Genomic DNA, 16,113 nt, shown 5'->3' on the forward strand with positions numbered 1-16,113 from the left:
CACATTAGTTTTCCTACACCAAATTCCCTTAAATCTTCAACTATCGCTAATCTATTCATAACCTCTTAAACTATCCTATCATTTTAGTATTTAAGTGACCAGATATGACTACAAGAATGTGACTAACTTAAGAGAATCATGGATAAACAGTGATCTCTAAATATGAAATGGAGCGAATAGTATAATATTCTGGTAGAAGGTGTAATATGATGGTACTATGTAAACAGAGTGACTTTAAGATGGAATGAACAGAATAGAATATTATATTTAAGAATAATATAATATGAGGTGACTAATGAAATAACTATCTTATTATAGTGTATAATTTTCTAATTTTATAGAAAATTTATACCTTTTATGAGATGTGATGTAGATGGGAGGGTTTGTATCGATTTTGAATGGGTTGGGTAGTGTATGGACTAACATGACTAATACCAGTGAAGTAGGGATACTGAGGAAGGGGGTGGGCAGGGTTTTCCTGTCTTTGGGGCTATCTTCTTTCACTTCTTCGATCTTGGCAACTGTCTGCTTTTTCCTTTCTTACTTCTCATTTGAGTACTGATCTACCTTTCCCTCTTTCCATATGCATGTACTACTATCACTGAAGTCCTTCTCATTCTCTGTGGTTTCCTATAACCTTCAACTTATTTCAAATAAGTAGGCTGAAGACTCAGGCTGCATGTACACACATTGACATACACACAAAATTACACTTAGACACAAACATGGAAATTACAAGATAGAAACCTAAAGTAATGTCAGAACCACCAAGGGACGTAGGGGAATACAGATATACGTAAATTTAAATTGATGCGCATATTACATTGTTGATATGTGACGGTTCAGCATTGTCATTTTTGTCACTCTAAAATACATGTGCCATGCTAGTCCTTGGGGAAAAGGCATAGTACCTAATGGGAGTTGGTAAATACAGGTAGACATAGCATCTACTATGTGTGTGCATGATAGCTGTTTATATAGTAAAAGTTCTGGGTGAAAGAGGACTCTAGGGTATAAGATGATATATTAGAAAGTGGAATATGAAGGTAAAGTAGATTTATAATTTTACGAGAGAGTATTTAAGAATAGTATTCATGAAGATGTATGATTGGTTAATGAACCAGGAGGTCTTCTCAGGAAGGAAGAGGAGGGCGCACCCAGCATTTATTGGATGAAAAGGACTAATGACCTCAGCAGTTGAGTCCCATAGTGCTCAGAGCCATTTGGATGAAAAGGGTAGATAGGCAGACGCAAGAGAGGCTGACCTATACTGTGCAGACAGGGGCACCAAGAAGGGAATCGACCTGTAGCATAGATTAGGAAGTTAAAAGGGGCATACCTGCCAAAATGGAAGGAGAAAGGGTACTCCTAGGATCAACCCATGTAAGATATAGGTACTGCTCCTAAAGGGAAAAAGGACGGTATCATGACAGAAGTCGCATGTTTAACGGGATGAGTCTGGTAAGTTTGAATTCTATGCATAAACAGCCTCATTAAGTTTCAGGTTCACAAATGTCCAAGAAGGGAACACTTTTATTTTAACCAGAGTTCCTCCAGATGTTACTGGCAAATTTTTAGCTGTTGTAACAAATAATGTTATCAACTAATGTTATTCTTACTTATGTACGGTACCCTTGTAGTATGTCTTTTGCCTGTTATGGAATTGTAATTTCAGTCGCTTATGGTTTTAATGCCATTATTACTCCGAACTATTGTAATAAACTATTTTCCTTAATAATCTCAGTTAACATTTTCTGGTTTTAAGTCAGTATTACTCCGTATGCGCATGCGCGTGACCAGCAGCTAAGCTCGCTGCATCGCTGGCTGTGGCACCCACTTATGACTCAGCGCCCATGGCCCACCTTTTTGGCCCTTTTGACAAAACATTAGTATAAGTGATGCAGTCTTATGACTATGTACTGTAGTACTAATATTTTAAGTTCGACAAGGCCAATATCTGGCATGTTTTAATTTTATATTATGACATTTCTGAAGAAGGCTACATTATTATAGCCGAAACCTAGGTAAAGTTTCTTTGCTTATGCAACTGGAGACTGAAATGTAATATAATTACATTTTACAGTTGCTGAATCTGCTGCACCATGCTAAAAATATTCAAATTTTGTGTGTGATGTTTACCCAAGGGTATAGCTTGTGTTGAACATTTACTCAAGTCTGCAGTCTGCTTACTCATCTAGTGTCGTCCCCCACAGCTGTTCACTAATTATTTTTTCCAAATCAGACTTCATTTAGTGCAAACAAAATATCAGCCAAGAGATTGATGCTTTGTCCATTTAGATTGTGTGATCTTCAGTGGACTGCATTCAGAATGAACTGGTGAATGCTATGAACTGAAATCAGTTAAGTAATTTATTTGCATTTATATTAGCTGATTCTTTTTAATATAAAGATATGGATCCCTGTTTATGCCCTCAGCACTAGGCATACCCCTGCTGTGGGCACATTGCTTGCCTGAGTATTCTATGGCTTCTACTTACTTTCCCTTCGCTGTAGGCCCTGCCAAACTCCGCACCCCTGCCCACACACAATATGTGAACATGACAAACTCTCTGGACTGTTTTGACCATCAAAAAGTCAATAATTTGTACTTTAACAGCACTGTCATCACACTCTGCTGTGTGTTTGCATTAACCTTAGAATTCCCAATGCCAAAATTTTGATTCCCTAGCTTGGAGATTTTGTAGCCACAGGTGTACAACTGTATTACAGTGCTTAGCTGAAACTAACTATTGAATGTGCCAGTGGTCAAGAACTTTCAAAAGTAGCAGTGTTGTAGATAGCTCTTATATTAAACATTGTACAAAGTTCAGTAAACTCCTGGTGTGTTAAAGTATATTTAGTAATGTTTACTATTCCTCTTCCAAAAGCAGATGTACTTGATATGGTCTTACACAGCATTGAACAGTCATTTACTGGGTACTCACAGCTTGAAGACCTCACAGTGAGCATCTTCTCATTGTTGACAGTGATAGCAGTTGGCATCACTCAGAATTTCTTCTCTTTGTTGTTGATCTGTATACTATAAGAGTGATTTTATTGGTCTCAGAAACAGAAAAACCCTTAGAGTTCTAGAACAGCACTGGATTAATATTTGTGGCAACAAAAATATAGTTTCAATTTCTTGAATGATTCATATTGATTTCTTGGTACATTTTAGCAGCAGTACAGAAACCGTCTCTATTGAGTCAAAATTGCTCAAAATTATTCTCAGTCAGGAGAGCCACAATTCTCACTTTCCTCATACCATGTCAGGAGCACATTATCGAGTTACTGTTTGTCATTCACATTCATGAATTACAATCTTTCCACAAGTTTCAAAAAGTTTGTTATGTACACTTGCATGCTTTACTGTACCTGTATCAATTTGCGAATTGGTGTTCAGTAGACTTTAGTGAAGTTTATAGTCCAATGCTATTTGTGCTCCTGCAAGGCAACATGCCTGCCTCTCACCATCTCCTATACATGTCTCTGTTGAGACTTTTGTTGCCACTCCTGTTCGTGATGCCACATGGCACCAGAGTTTTGGGTGTTCAGTTCTGTGGCCCTGACTTGCTTCTGCACCTTCCTGTACTGTTTGTAATCTCCTTTACACAAACATGTTTGGACTAATTTTACCATCTCTTTCTAACTATCTTATTAGTTTGATTTTTTTGTGCCCATTTTGCTTGGGCTTTACAATCTGCACTGATCCTTTGTTTACAAATTTTAAAAACATGCTCTGGTATTATGCAGACAGTATATCCCTCTCAAAAGGTTGCCATCCTACATTACTCAAAACAGTTTGAAGTGGCTACAACACAACAGTTTGCTGCAGTTGTTCAAGCCCGACATCTACCAGTATCTTATGCAACCACAGTTCAAAATGCCCCCCCCCCCCCTCCAGCCCCTGCACCTAAAACTGCCATGATACGAGGTGTGATTGGTAAGTTTTAAGAATGGGCTTGTAATTGTACAATGGTGGTACTTACATGCTGCTATGATACATCTCCTTCAAAATAGTCCCCTTCTGACTGAACACACCATCTCCAATGGTGTTTTCACTCTGGGAAACATTCCTGGAAATTTTTTTCCTGAAGTGTGTTAAGAACGCTCTCCGTATGTGCCTGGATGTCTTCAATCGAGTCAAATCGCTTCCCTTTCAGTGAAAATTTCAGTTTAGGAAACAGGTAGAAGTCCACAGGGCCAAATCAGGGGAATGTGGTGGTTGTGGAAGCACAGGAATTTTAAATTTGGTCAAAAATTCAATGATGGAGAAGGCACAATGAGCCGGAGAATTGTCATGATGTAACACCCAACTCCTGTCTTTCCAAAATGCAGGCCTTTTCTTCTGCACCTTTCCACACAAACACTCCAGGACACAGTAGTAGTATTCCTGGTTAATAGTCTGTGCTCCAGGGGTAAATTCATGATGCATAATACTGGTAGAATCGAAAAAAATCACCAACGTTGTCTTCACCTTTGATCGACTTTGCCATGCTTTTTTTGGTCGTGGTGAACCTGGAGTCTTCCACTGTGAAGACTGAACTTTGGTTTCAGGATCATATCCATATACCCATGATTTGTCACCTGTAATTACCCTATTTAATAAACCTGGGTCATTTTTAGTCCGATTAATCAGTTCTTGGCACACTTCAAGTCGGTATTGTCTCTGGTCACTTGACAACACTTTTGGAATGAATTTTGTGGACACTTGACATATGTTCAGATCTTCGGTTAAAATTGACTGAACTGCATAGAAACTTAAATTAAGTTCATCAGCCATCTCCCTAATTGTAAGTCTATGATCAGAGTGCATTAAGTCATGAACTTTCACAACATTTTCATTCGTTTTTGAGGTGGAAGGATTGCTGGAAAGTGGTTCATCTTCAAATGATTTGTGGCCATTTTAAAATCTGTTGAACCAGACAAAAAAAAATTGACTGGCTCATATAATTATCTACAAAAGCTGTTTTTAATAGTTGGTAAGTCTCAGAAGCTGATTTTCCAGTTTTAAAACAAAATTTTACACAAACTCATTGCTCCATTTTTACGTCCATTTTCATGTAGACAGAATCCAGCAACAAGCCCTAAGAGAACAGCACTCAGCTAGCTACCACAATTAACTGAATAAAGGAAACACAATTTCCTGGCAGAGGGCATTCAAGGACAAGGCAATGACTCACTCCCCACCCTCCATGTACCTGCCCGTTAAACCAGTAAGCAGCAGTGAATCCATTCTGGATCCATTCTTAAAACTTTCTAATCATATCTCGTATAGTGTTTGCAAAGGATCTCTCTCATAGAATCACCCTGTTAACAATCAATGAATGAAAGTGCACTAGTCTGATAAAGAGAGACAGGATTTACAGAATGTCTGAGGAAAATTGACCAATTGATCACATTTAAAAAATTGGTTTTACTTTGTGTCACTGAGTGTGGAAGCTCTGGATGAACCAACATGGAATGTACATCTGTGTATATTTAGTACTGCAATTTTATATTTTTATGTGTCACCGAGTGTGGAAGCTGGGTGAACCAACGTGGAATGTATATCTTTGTATATTTATTAATAGAGGGAAACATTCCACATGGGAAAAATATACCTAAAAACATAGATGATGTGACTTACCAAACGAAAGCGCTGGCACGTCGATAGACACACAAACAAACACAAACATACACACAAAATTCAAGCTTTCGCAACAAACTGTTGCCTCATCAGGAAAGAGGGAAGGAGAGGGAAAGACGAAAGGATGTGGGTTTTAAGGGAGAGGATAAGGAGTCATTCCAATCCCGGGAGCGGAAAGACTTACCTTAGGGGGAAAAAAGGACAGGTATACACTCGCACACACACTCATATCCATCCGCACATACACAGACACAAGCAGACATTTGTAAACTCTATGCCTTTACAAATGTCTGCTTGTGTCTGTGTATGTGCGGATGGATATGAGTGTGTGTGCGAGTGTATACCTGTCCTTTTTTCCCCCTAAGGTAAGTCTTTCCGCTCCCGGGATTGGAATGACTCCTTACCCTCTCCCTTAAAACCCACATCCTTTCGTCTTTCCCTCTCCTTCCCTCTTTCCTGATGAGGCAACAGTTTGTTGCGAAAGCTTGAATTTTTTGTGCATGTTTGTGTTTGTTTGTGTGTCTATCGACGTGCCAGCGCTTTCGTTTGGTAAGTCACATCATCTTTGTTTTTAGGTATATCTTTGTATATTTAGTGCTACAATCACTATATTATTACTAATCATAATATAAATAACCTAAGATTACACTTATTATTTAATTTTGTAGTAGTAATAGTTCTGTTTTCAATGCTATGGATGACTTAAACTTCAAATCCACAATAAAACTCAGTTGTACCATCTATTTTACACTTGGGGATAAGCTTTTGCTGACCGCTGAGTAAACCCCATTAAACTGTGGGTGTGTGATGCAAATGTATATTTTGTGTCATGGAATTGTTATTTTTTAAATAACTTTATTTTTCAGACTCATTGCAGATACCAGGCCCATATCCTCAAGTAAACAACGTTACTTTTAAATATCCACCAGTGCCTTTGCTAACCCAGAGAAATTTTATATCTTCTGAAAATTTCTGCCCAAATATACAACCTGAGAGTAGTGAATGTGATGATGAATTCTGTAACTGCCCGTATGTTATTGAATTTGATTTGGGTGATCTTGTGGAAATAGTGCTTGTAGACCCAGGTGAGTACAGTATTAATTTTTTCCTAGGTGAAAGAAACAGTCATTATGAAGGTGTATATATTGTTAATGAAGTAGTTTAGGCCTAACCACTAGTGGTATTCAATGCAACTACAGTTCAAAACATGCAATGTTAAAACTGTCCGCATCATACTATTTTTTGTGCTCTAGCTAACAAACAAATGCACGTGTTTCTTTCTTATAAGATGCTAGGTCCCATGGCTGAGTACTACATTGGGATTCACCAGATGATGTGTAATGCCAGTGACTGCTTAGATTTTTGACATTTTATGCAGAAAATAAGGCTGTTTGAAACCATCTCTGATAAATAGCTTATCTGGAGACAATTCACTATGAAATAGCGCCTGTTAACCCATTAATGCCCAAAACTTTATTTTTTTTGTCTTTGATCTTGATGAAATTAAATCAGTGTAGTTCTTTTAAATATCAATGACCAAAATGTTATTTTTTAATTTTTTCACTATTTTATTTCACATATGATAAAACATAAGATGGGCATTAGCATTTACTGTTCAATAGCATAATGAAATTTTTTAAGTAGCAAGAAGGTAATGTTGTATGTAATTTTATTAATGAAAACTTATACACTATTGTTTTTCTAATTTACAATTATGTCATTAATGATGTCGGGAAAATAAAAACAAACTGGATGAAGTCCATCACATTATATCAGTGACAAGCTCTCTATTTTGCACAATGTTTACCTGTGATACTGCAAAAAACAAGAATCTACATCTAACATCTACATTTATACTCCGCAAGCCACCCAACGGTGTGTGGCGGAGGGCACTTTACGTGCCACTGTCATTACCTCCCTTTCCTGTTCCAGTCGCGTATGGTTCGCGGGAAGAACGACTGTCTGAAAGCCTCCGTGCGCGCTCTAATCTCTCTAATTTTACATTCGTGATCTCCTCGGGAGGTATAAGTAGGGGGAAGCAATATATTCAATACCTCATCCAGAAACGCACCCTCTCGAAACCTGGTGAGCAATCTACACCGCGATGCAGAGCGCCTCTCTTGCAGAGTCTGCCACTTGAGTTTATTAAACATCTCCGTAACGCTATCACGGTTACCAAATAACCCTGTGATGAAATGCGCCGCTCTTCTTTGGATCTTCTCTGTCTCCTCCGTCAAACCGATCTGGTACGGATCCCACACTGATGAGCAATACTCAAGTATAGGTCGAACGAGTGTTTTGTAAGCCACCTCCTTTGTTGATGGACCACATTTTCCAAGCACTCTCCCAATGAACCTCAACCTGGTACCCGCCTTACCAACAATTAATTTTATATGATCATTCCACTTCAAATCGCTCCGCACGCATACTCCCAGATATTTTACAGAAGTAACTGCTACCAGTGTTTGTTACGCTATCATATAATCATACAATAAAGGATCCTTCTTTCCATGTATTCGCAATACATTACATTTGTCTATGTTAAGGGACAGTTGCCACTCCCTGCACCAAGTGCCTATCCGCTGCAGATCTTCCTGCATTTCGCTACAATTTTCTAATGCTGCAACTTCTCTGTACACTACAGCATCATCTGCGAAAAGCCGCATGGAACTTCCGACAACATTAGATTTTATACCACAACATTAGATTTTTTATACCACAACATTAGATTTTATACCACATAATTTTGTGCATTTTCTACAATTTTTACATCTTCTCTGAGTTAGAATTTGTTGACAAAGTGTCCAACATTCTCACTACAGATATCATTTGTCCGGCATGGGCCCTCGAGGTTTATCCATTACTAGTGATCTCACTAGAGACAGTATAACACTTCTTCGGAACTCCAACAAACTTCTGTTATTCACCTTTCTATACAGCATCCACATATTGATAAGGCTACAAACAAGGCAGACTCTAGAAAGCGGCCAGTATCATTTCTTGGAGTGGATCCTGGTTGTCTCTGGTTGTCAAAGAGATCCCTTTGTTGTAGAGTTGTAGTTAGCTGAATTGAGGCATGGTTCTGTGCTTTTGTTCTGCTTTACTCCATCTCTTGCAGGTCCCCTTGGTAAGACAATAATTGATTTGCAGATTTGTTACTAATGTCACTTGGCTGTTGTCATGCCCCTTAGCAGGGAATGGTGCTCATTTTGAAGTACACGATAAGATCCATGAGGTTCCTTTTTTACGTCTTTCAGGGACACTTTTTCAATCCTGTGTCTTTGGATAGTGCCAATGCAGCGTAATTCATGCTTGCTTACTGATTCCAAGAGTGGCAGAGAGTTGAAACAGTTGTCAAGACAGAAAACTGAATTAGGAGGAAGAAAACATATATAATTTTTTTGTGTAGTTGCAGTTCCCAGTGTTTTTCCTTCTTCTTTGTCACCAGCACCAGAGTAAGGACTGAACATCACAACATACCCCTCGGATGTTGCAGGTCACCTTAACTTGTAACCATAGTGAACAGCTTTTCCCTATTTGTTCAAACCTGTTTCTACTGAGTGAATTACTTACAAGATAACTGTAAGTATCCACCCCTGTCTCCCAATTTCTTCTTCTAAAAGGTACTGGATTGTAACCAGAAATAATAAGAATTCCAAAATATTTGTGTAATTCATCAACTGAAAATTGAAAATCTAAATATTCTTTCTGAGCAGCATATTTCACTGTCTCTTTACAAATGTACTCCATAAACTCTCAATTGAAAACTTCCTTTAATATGTCTACATGCATCTTATGAGACTGATTCATTCTAGCCACAAGAAAAGGCTCTGATGTATTGTCAGTTAATTCTACTTGACTGCCAACATTCATGGTTTTCAGTTCCTGTGATATCCACTTCCGTGGTATTGATTTATATTTAATTTGATAGTTCTGGTGTGTTCTTATCCCTGTTGTTGCTTTCTCTTGCAGGCTGTGAATAACATCATTTCTGTTTGGTTCTGAAGTGGCTTGTACCTCCGTTGGCTAACAAAGAAATCCTTTACAGGTATCACTGAAACTAATGAGTCTTTCATCATCACTAGGAGCATCATCACAATCAGAATCATTTCCACCATGTGGTGCAAGAAGGACTAAATCCAGCTCATGCTATTTCACTTCAGATATTACCTACATCACTGAGATTCTCAAGTAGTTTTAGAATCTCTTCTGCCTCATGGGGATTGTCAGGATTATAATAGTATTTGTTTGACCCATCAGTAAAATAAACTACATAAGAATCTAGCAAAGTGTTCTCAGGAAACAACTACATCTAGTATATTACTCTAAAAGAAAAAAAAAGAAAGAAATGTTTCCTGAATTACATTTAAAGTAGTGATAGTTTCCCATTGTATGGTATATCATACCAAAAAGAATTACTCTATTACATATGTTTAGATAAAGAGTTTACAACCAGAAACAACATCATGCTTAATTGTTATGCTGATCTAAAATTAAAACCATAAGGCAAACATTCATATCAATATAAGCAGTTTGAGTATAGGATAAAATCTTACCTGCTGCACATTATCTTGCCAGTTCAGAGTAGCAATAAGAAGAAATGGCTAACTGTGCAGTAACGGCATTCTTCCGTCACTGAAAACTACCATTGTTGTGGAGCAGCAACCACTGACTGCACACAAACAATTGTAAACAGCCTACACCATCCCATCTAATGGTAACAATACAAAATAAAGACACATGTGCAACATATGATATAACATACCATGGACATTAATGGATTAAGTAATTTCGCATTTTTTGTGTTTTGAGGCAGAATTCACAACTATTTCACATTTATTACAAAATGCTAATTTTTCTGGTCCTCAATAACAAATAACTTCATTAGTCACTTTTTCTAAAAATTAATTGAACATCTCAATACACGAACTGAAAATTTATGTTAGCCACATAATAAGCTGAAGAGTTCACTTAGAGCTGCATGACAAGTAGTAGTGTACTGTAAATCTGAGTCTGTATTTATAGAGCTGAGTAACTATTTTCTTTTAAAACTACCAATGTAGTCAAGCAAATATTAAGCTAAAACAGAAGATATTTAATATAAATGAAGAAACAAGAGCTTTTTTCCTTAGTAGCAGCTTTATTTCTAATTTACTTGGTTAATTTTAGATTGTTTAATCATGAATAGCATCAAGCAATATTGTGACCATTTATTGTTGATACTGTGTAGGTTACAGATTACTTTTCTATGATTATATTGTGTTTTGTCACTCTATACCTTGTTCCACATGTATCAAAGTTCTCCTTGTTGATGGTATGTACAGAACATGATGAATGAATTAATGATTGAATGGATAATTAAGTCAATGAATCATGTATTAGATTAGTTTTGTTATCATTTACCACAAACATTACAGCTTTTGAACAGCCCATTGTAGCCAGTGGAAGGTCATTCATACAGTTGAAAACTAGGAGTGGAGTCAATAACGAAAATTGCAGACTTCACATTTTATGTTCCCTCATTTAGAGTTTAATTTTATGTCTATAGTTAATTTCGCCAATGAGACCATTTCTTCATCTTTTTATAGGGTGCACAGTGTAAATGTGTGGGTTGAATATTGCCATTCTACCTTGGTTCATCCCTTTCATTCTCACTAAGTTATATAAACCAGCAATTCAACTTAAACCTTGTACCCAAAATCAGGTAAAATCAGTCAGTCATATAATCATTTGACAGCATTGAAAATTAAAGTAGTTGTCCCTACACAGAACAATAGCATATATACATTACACAGTAGTACCACCTGCTTCCTTTAAATACAATACCCATGCAGCAGACAGACTCACAAAGTATGCCAGAGCCTGGAAAGAGCAGCATGCAGAACATAGCACAGCAGGAGAGCTTCTGTGAAGTTTGGAAGATAGGAGACAACGTACTGGCAGAATTGAGGCTGTGAGGATGGGGTGTGAGTTTTGCTTGGGTAACTCAGATGGTAGAGCTCTTGCCCGCAAAAGGAAAAGGTCTGGAGTTCGAGCCTCGGTCCAGCACATGGTTTTAATCTGCCAGGAAGTTTCATATGAGTTCACACTCCAGTGCAGAGTGAAAATTTCGTTCTGGAAACATCCTTAGGCTGTGGCAAAGCCATGCCTCCTTAATATACTTTCTTCCAGGAATGCTAGTTCTGCAAGGTTCACTGGAGAGCTTTTGTGAAGTTTGGAAGGTGGGAGACAAGATACCAGCAGAATTAAGGCTGTGAGGACAGGGTGTGAGTCATGCTTGGGTAGCTCAGATGGTAGAGCTCTTGCCCATGAAATGCAAAGGTCCTGAGTTCGAGCCTCAGTCTGGCACACAGTTTTAATCTGCCAGGAAGTTTCATATCAGTGCACATTCTGCTTCAGAGTGAAAATTTCACTACAGCACATAAACGGCTTAAAGGCAAATCCCTGCACACATAATCCAGTAAGAACACGGGACAGATTTCTTTACTGAAACTGTGATGGATGAACTGTACTTGAGCCCATCAACCACATTTTTATTGGTGGACATCCACCAGTCAACAGCTACCCAAGCAGGTCTTCCAATACTTCATGTATGACTGCTTGACAACACTGTAGCACTGGGATAACTGTAGCTCTATTCACATGGTCTTTTAAATTGTCATGGATATGGCATGTCTGATGATGGCACATCCTCCCACCACAAAACTTAAGGCCCCAGGTGAAGGAATGAGGCTGGAAAACTTCCACACACCTATTAACCAACATGAAAGGCTGCCAAAAGGCACATATACAACCTTCTGATTATATGAAATAAACAAATTGCCACATAAAATGTCTTAATTTTAACTAAACTGTACTATTAAATACCAAAAACATTGCTCTATAGGTCCACTGAGGTATGCAGTACAATAAAGAATGTCTTAGTTACAGTCAGGAACAGTTTCTCCCAGATACGGTTTAGGCCAGGAGATACAAGCACTAAAAATAAGTCTGCTCTTCAGATCTTTTACCAGGAACCTAACTGGAGTGATGAACTGTATGATTTGGACAAGTCCTCTGAAACAGGGCAAAAAGCTTGTCCATGACCTTATTGGTGTCCTTGCACACAGCATCAAAAATTTTTGGGAAATGTCTGATCATTTGGCTTCAGTGATGTGGGCTGCCTCTCTCATTATAATGCTGAGCAGTCCTTTCATGATTCCTTTACAGATTTTTGCTAGCCCACTTCCACATTCCTTGGAACTGCATAGCGTCAGTCCCCTCCGACACAAATCAATCAAGCACCACAGGTTGGAGAGGGGCAAATTAGGTTTGAATGAAAATGACAGATTGGCCAGGGTATTCTTGTGCACTTCATGAAAAGCAGTGTTGAACATGTTGCTTAATGAATACAAGGATGTATCCCACTTAGTTTTATCACTGTGGTGGAAGGCAATGAGCGCTGCACATAAATTTTGAGTGGCTCATTCCACAAATGAGGGATTTGGATAGTAAGGTGTTGTGGTGGTCTGTGCTATTGCCATCTCAAAACATAAGTTCCTAAACACCACCAATGTTAAAGCTGTGGCATTACATGATACTAGTACTTGGGATGACCCAAAAGTATCAATATTTTCCTTTGATACTTGTCATTGCATTATCATTCCTAGTGGAAATTAATCAACAAAAATGCATACACACATCCATGCAAACCAATGCAAAGTGAATCCGCTCCTTTGACCATGGAAACAGACCAAGGTAATCAATGTACAATTTGTTCATCAGAGCTGGAATAACATCAGAGGACAGTAACCATGGTCAGCTGTCCAATGCAGATTTACTTAGGCAACAGGTCTCACAGGACTGTACAATCCTCTGGATCTCTCTGTCCATCCTTTTCCAAATACAGTTGTGCAGATCTTTGTCATAGTTTTAAAATTCCCTAAATGACCTCCAATAAGGGTTTCATGTTAATACTTGAACAAGCATAGTACCAGTTCTGATGGTAACACAATTGAAGAGCTGACATGGAAAAGGGTGTAAGTGCCAAAAAGTAAATTTTTCAGGTGTTAAGAAAATGTAACTGGGACTTTAGAAATTGCTTTATTTCTTGCAATTTTCAGGTACAATCAATTTTGTTGTGTGCTTTGAACAATTCTCACTATAGATATTAACAAAAGGTATTAAAGTCATTGTTATACACAATAATAAAAAGTTATGAAGAGGAGATGTCCTTGTAGAACTGATGATATTTTGGAGCTAGATAATCAAACTTAGCCAATAAATCTTTTTTCTTGGCATTGTTGATGTTTATTACATGTGTCTCATTGTTGAAGGCATGCGTGTTCTCTAATTCCTCATATTTTCTCTTCTTGAAAATAGTATGATGCTCCCATGCTTCCATCTCATTGAAGGTTTTCTTTGTTTTAATTTGTGGTGAATCTGCCACAGGCACTTTGATCCATGATTTGTTAGTGATCTGTAATGCTGTTGTGTTTATAAACTCATCACAGGCACGGGAGACATAAGAGAAATCAGATTTTTCCATTGGCACCACCTGAAATGGGTTGTGTATCCGCGACAATCTCACTACACTCTGAAGTTCTTCTGGCACCATGGCTTTGCAAATGCATTTTCATTTTTCAGTAACGTCAAAATCTCAAGAGACCAGAAACTTCAGTTCAATGGAATCATAGTATCCCTCACTACTAGATGCATTACAACCAACAACACCATCTTGTTCTTATTCTGACCACTGCAGTTGTCACACCATATTTCCAGCTGGCGCTTAGGTGTCAATCGATTGGACAGAACCTTTAAAAGGCATGATGCAATAGCATTGCCTCCAAGGCCTCCAATTCCTTCATGCCACATACACATGACTGCAGAATTTCCCTTATGAATACACAAGTTGTAATTCGACAGCTGTCGCATATAAAACATGTTACTAAGTGTTAAAGTGGGTGTGAAAATAACCTGTTGCATATTGATAGCTACATTCACTACAGTGCTCAAAGGATATTGAGTAGAAAAAAGACTTACAGCTTTTTCAGCTTTCCTGAGGTGAAGCTCTTTTGCAGAAATTGCAGCGAATCTGGACACCCCACCACTGGTGTTTATTTCACAGGTGAATTTATTGCAGGTACGGCAGGTATCTGTTCTCAAGTCACCTAAAATGCAGATTAGGAAATTCTCTCTTGAAGACTCTGCGATAAAATCGACCATCAATATGTGTTTCAGGAAATTTTTCCTCGAATGCATGATAAAGCCGATTAATGTTTAAGTCAGGACTGAGGCACTGCTTTGCTGAGATGCGGTGGAAGTGCCTCGGGCATCCCTGAACACTATATCTCCTTCCTTTAAATGTTCCAAGAACAGTTGGTTTTCTTTCTCGATATTCTGAAAACAGCTAAGAAGGTATTGTTACAGACCCATATGGTTCCTTGCCGTGATGGAATAGTGTATGTAGCTGACACTTGCCTTCTGCTGTCTGCTGGATCTTCATTGCTCCCATGACATTTTATTGCAAATGTTCGTCAGTTGAATTTGACTCATTAAATACGTGCCTTGTGCATCTTTTGCTGAATGAGAGAAATCCTCATACATCTTCTGGATGTCGCTCTTGATTAATGATTGGCATATGCATATCGGCATTCACAGGAAGCCTGGATAGAATTAACACAGTGGTATCAGCAACAATATTGAAGGAGTTCAATGCAAACAATGTGCTGATTATGTTGTTATATTTAACAAAGAACTGATTGAAACATACCTTGTCTAGAGGTTTATACACTTCTTTCACTTTTGGGATGTTCCTTCACATCTTAGCTCTATATAATTCTGCAGTAAGCGTCAAAACACACTTAAATGAGTTGTTGTTGTTGTTGTGGTCTTCAGTCCCGAGACTGATTTGATGCAGCTCTCCATGCTACCCTATCCTGTGCAAGCTTCTTCATCTCCCAGTACCTACTGCAACCTACATCCCTCTTAATTTGCTTAGTGTATTCATCTCTTGGTCTCCCTCTACAATTTTTACCCTCCACGCTGTCCTCCAATAATAAATTGGTGATCCCTTGATGCCTCAGAATATGTCCTACCAACCGATCCCTTCTTCTAGTCAAGTTGTGCCACAAACTCCTCTTCTTGGCAATTCTATTCAGTACCTCCTCACTAGTTATGTGATCTACCCATCTAATCTTCAGCATTCTTCTGTGACACCACATTTCAAACGCTTCTATTCTCTTCTTGTTTAAACTATTTATCGTCCATGTTTCACTTCCATATATGGCCCCACTCCATACAAATACTTTCAGAAACGACTTCCTGACACTTAAATCTATACTCGATGTTAACAAATTTCTCTTCTTCAGAAATGCTTTCCTTGCCATTGCCAGTCTACATTTTATATCCTCTCTACTTCGACCATCATCAGTTACTTTGCTCCCCAAATAGCAAAACTCCTTTACTACTTTAAGTGTCTCATTTCCTAATCTAATTCCCTCAGC

The 16,113-nt window shown here is 38.2% G+C and overlaps 1 protein-coding gene across 1 annotated transcript in view; it reads left to right on the top strand.

The window, feature by feature from the left end:
* LOC124594467 (laccase-4-like) overlaps window positions 1-16,113 on the top strand; it is a 182,963-nt gene that overhangs the window by 120,795 nt on the left and 46,055 nt on the right. Inside the window, exon 8 of the mRNA XM_047132841.1 lies at window positions 6,496-6,714. Coding sequence (XP_046988797.1) covers window positions 6,496-6,714 — 219 coding nt within the window. The remainder of the gene's footprint in view (window positions 1-6,495; window positions 6,715-16,113) is intronic.

The sequence above is a fragment of the Schistocerca americana genome, chromosome 2 (assembly GCF_021461395.2).
Source record: "Schistocerca americana isolate TAMUIC-IGC-003095 chromosome 2, iqSchAmer2.1, whole genome shotgun sequence".
Taxonomy (NCBI): domain Eukaryota; kingdom Metazoa; phylum Arthropoda; class Insecta; order Orthoptera; family Acrididae; genus Schistocerca; species Schistocerca americana.